Source organism: Neovison vison, chromosome 13 (genome assembly GCF_020171115.1).
Source record: "Neovison vison isolate M4711 chromosome 13, ASM_NN_V1, whole genome shotgun sequence".
NCBI classification, from domain to species: domain Eukaryota; kingdom Metazoa; phylum Chordata; class Mammalia; order Carnivora; family Mustelidae; genus Neogale; species Neogale vison.
In genome coordinates, this window is record NC_058103.1 from 94,883,088 (window position 1) to 94,887,194 (window position 4,107).

At 35.5% G+C, this 4,107-nt stretch overlaps 1 protein-coding gene across 1 annotated transcript; it reads right to left on the bottom strand.

Moving 5' to 3' along the window:
• Nucleotides 1–2,832: 2,832 nt before the first annotated feature.
• LOC122893412 (olfactory receptor 4Q2) lies at nt 2,833–3,774 on the bottom strand. Its single transcript, XM_044230390.1, has one exon. The coding sequence runs from the start codon at nt 3,772–3,774 to the stop codon at nt 2,833–2,835; it is 942 nt and encodes a 313-aa protein (XP_044086325.1).
• Between the last annotated feature and the right edge of the window lie 333 nt (nt 3,775–4,107).

Below are 4,107 nucleotides of genomic sequence, written 5' to 3' on the forward strand. Positions count from 1 at the left end.
AACTTGTGTTGATGAAGATATAGAGAAAAAGGAGCCCTCACGCACTGTTGGTGGGAATGCAGATTGTATAGTGACTGGAGAGAACAGTGTGGAGTTTCCTCAAAAAATTAAAATAGAATTACCATGTGACACAATAATTCCACTACTGAGTAAGAATTTTTGTTTCAAATCTGAGGTTTCATATTTTATTAAATAAGAGCATTAAATATTGGGTTTGAGATTTAAATGTATAAGTCATTGGATAGGTTTCTCAGAGAGTTTAATGTTGAAATGAAAGCAGTCTGGGGCACTTGGGTGGCTCAGTGGGTTAAGCCTCTGCCTTCAGCTCAGGTCATGATCTCAGAGTCCTGGAATCGAGTCCTGCATCAGGCTCTCTGCTAAGTGGGGAGCCTGCTTCCCTTCCTCTCTCTCTCTCTCTCTCTGCCTGCCTCTCTGCCTACTTGTGATCTGTGTCTTTCAAATAAATAAATATTTTTAAAAAATAAAATTTAAGTTAAAAGAAAAGAAATGAAAGCAGTCTTTGAAAAGGATAAGGAAAGAAGCAATTTAAAATTGCTTATATATGGTGAAGAATTTGAGTATTTATTTATATACAGAGAAGCAATCCTTCTTTCTAATATTTCTGTTTGCTTTAATTTTTAGGGAAATTTATAATTAGATACCTATTTTCATTTATCCTATAGAATTTAGTTATGTCTCTTCTTTATGTTTTCTCACAATGCTGATTTTAACCTAATTTTTATCTTCTCCTCCTACTATAAAATATTGAATGGTTTTCTAAATTCCCAAGCATCACTTTTTCCATATATCACTTATTGTTTATCAGTGGGAGATTTCTAGAAGCATCTGAGAGCCTCTTTAACCTCTAGTGAAAACTAAACTAAACTGGATTGCGTCATTATGATTGCCTCAGTTTTGCTGAATTTTGACCTTCAAATTCTTCCTCTGTTGGTATTATTTTTATTAAAGTACTAAGAATTTAAATATAGACTTTTCTGATTCCATAGTCCTTATCAATAGATGAAATCACATGATTATAGTTGTTTGTGTTGTGACTATACATGTCATAACATAGGTGTGTTTTTGTGTGCCTAGGTGTTTTGATGTGTCTATTTTTTGATTAAATATTGTTTCTGTGACAACTCTCGAAGTGTTTCCTACTTCTCAATGAAAAATTTACAAACTATCTTTCCAAGTATGAAGAAAGCAAACAGCTCTGAAATATCTCTTCCTTAAACTTTACCACACTGATCATAGAACATATAAAAACCTTCATTTATCAAATACATTTTTATTGAATCTCTGTTTTATTTTAGGCATTTTAAAAAGCTTTGGGATGTAAAGGTAAAAAAGACAAAACTTCAGTCTTCAATGAATTTACCTATCATTCTTGGCTTTGTTCTGTCACACAAATTAGTTGCTGAAATTGCTTCTATAGTTCACTTACTTTAAAAAATAGTAGAAATACGGCACCTGGGTGGCACAGCCAGTTAAGCCTCTGACTCTTGGTTTCAGCTCTGATGATGATCTCAGGATCCTGAGGTTGAGCCCTGCAGTAGCTTCTGCACCTAGTGGGAAGTCTGCTTGAGATTCTCTCTCCTGCTCCCACTGCTCCTCCCACTAGTGCTCACTCAAGTGAAAGAAATAAATGTTTAAAAATGTAAAAAAAATTAAAAGCTATAAAGATAAAAAATGCTGTATTGTCCATTTATATTTTGTGTCTATTTAGTTTTTAAATGACAATTCAATTTTCCTATCTTTGATTATAAAATTTTAATAAGGAGTTCAAAATCCCATGAAGTAGTCTTAATATAATTCTGAAAATAACAAATACTAGTGAAGGCATTTTTTTGTGATGATGGTGATCATATTATAAAGTGTGCCCAAATGGATAAAGATGAAAATGTCATGGCTCATTTCTGAGTACTTTCTAGCATCCTCCCTAAACTGGATATGGTAGATCATACTGTTGTTTCATTAAGGGAAATCAACCGGTTTAAATGTTCACCATATGTATCTTTCTGTCATTGAAAAAAAATTTAATGAATAAATAATTGTGAAGTCCTCTTATGAGTTAAGTACCAGACTAAACCTATTCCCATCTGTTGCCCTTTTTAGCTCTCACCAGGGCACTGAGAGGTAAACATCATTCTGTGTATGTTACAGCTAAGGAAAGTAGGGTTGCAATAATTTAAATGACTTGTCTAAGATTCACTTGATTTGTAATTCAAAGAAAGTTAGTTGAACCCGCACTATTAGGCAATTGCTCTCTGAATTGCACTACTGTATGGTAGTTGTGATGAATGATGAAGCCAACTAATATATCCCATTAGTTTGTTGTTACACAGTTATATAAAATGAATTTACTCTAATTCATCTGATAATTCTCTAAATACTTTGTGAGTGTAATAAACATATACATTCCTTACTCAGTTCATTACAGACATCTGGTTAGATTGTGAAAGTTGAGGAGACAATAAAACTAGAGACAAGATGGAGATAAAAGTGAGAGTTTGGAAGGGGTGGTTTGTACCAGTGTGTGGCATAAAACTAAATGAAAAGAATGGGTGGAATAAGGTTTGATCAGATGAGTGGGTAGAATGGAAGAATACAACTGATAAATAGCAAACAGATGCTTCAGAGAAGAAAAAGGAGGCAGAAGACAGAATAATTCAGTATGAAAGAAGTTTTTATGAGTTTCATTATAGTGCTATTAATAGGAGTATTAGGATTTAATGGAAGAAAACTGAACAATTAGCTTTGTAACTCATTAGTGTAAAAGTAATTATTTTGATCTCAGATTCTCTGCTCTCAAAATATCACTTCAACTGCTTATGTCTCCTGCTTTTTCCAAGTAAGTCCACTTCTGTCCCACAGTTTCTGCATGGCTGACTTGACCTCTTTATTTCGAAGTGTATAGATGAGGGGATTCAGCATGGGGGTAATAACGTTGTAGAGTACAGACACCATCTTGTCCACAGAAAATGTGGAGAAGGGACGAGCATAGATGAAAATACAGGGTCCAAAGAAGAGTGTTACCACCATAAGGTGGGAGCCACAGGTGGAGAGTGCCTTTCGCCTTCCCTCCTTGGAGCGAATCTTGACCAAAATAGTGGAATAGGAAGAAACCAACACCACAAAGGAGCTGGTAGAAATCAGCCCACTGTTAGATACCATTAGCAATTCAATGACAAATGTGTCTGCACAAGCAAGTTTGATGACAGGGGGAACATCACAAAAGAAGTTGTCCACCTGGTTTGGTCCACAGAAAGGTAGACGGATAGTGAGAATGGTCTGAACAGTAGAGTGCACAAACCCTCCCATCCAGGAGGCAGCTACCAACACACAGCATAATCCTCGACTCATGATAGTGGTATAGTGTAGGGGGCGACAAATCGCAACATAGCGATCATAAGCCATCACTGTGAGCAGGAACATCTCAGCTGCCCCTACAAAATGCAGAAAGAAGAGCTGCACGATGCATTGGTCATAGGGAATGAGTTTGTCTTTATCAAGAAAGTCAGCCAGAAGCTTAGGGGTAGTTACTGTTGAATAACACAAGTCCAGGAAAGAGAGGTTGCCAAGAAGGAAATACATGGGTGATGAATTCAGATAGTTATCAGAAGCTACTGTGACCATGATGAGGACATTCCCTATCCAAGTGGACACATAGAAGAAAAGAAATAGTACAAATAACCCTGTCTCAATAGATGGGATCTGTGAGAAGCCTGCCAGAACAAAGTCTCTCACCACCTCTGTTTGGTTTTCATCCATTTGACCTGGCTCCTTGATCAAAGAAATTAAACAAGGGGCATTAGTAACATTGGAAGTGATATTTCATACAAAATGCAAGAATCTTCCCATTTCAAAGGAAATGTTTCTCTTGAGGATATATATCCTTGTTCATTAGTTGAAAAAAATTATTTTCTCCTCAGTTGATACTGATATATTCAGTAAATTCTAAAGTTCCTTTAACTTGATGCATCTCTATTTTCCATCAATCAGTATTTTCTTTTTCTCTTCATTTTTACATTGAGTCTCAAGACTTAAGTTATATTTCCCTGGGATACTAGTTTTTTTTCCCATTCATTTTTAAAAATTAATATA

Coding starts and splice junctions, on each gene's coding strand:
- LOC122893412 (XM_044230390.1), bottom strand. CDS start 3,774: ATGGATGAAAACCAAACAGAGGTGGTGAGAGACTTTGTTCTGGCAGGC.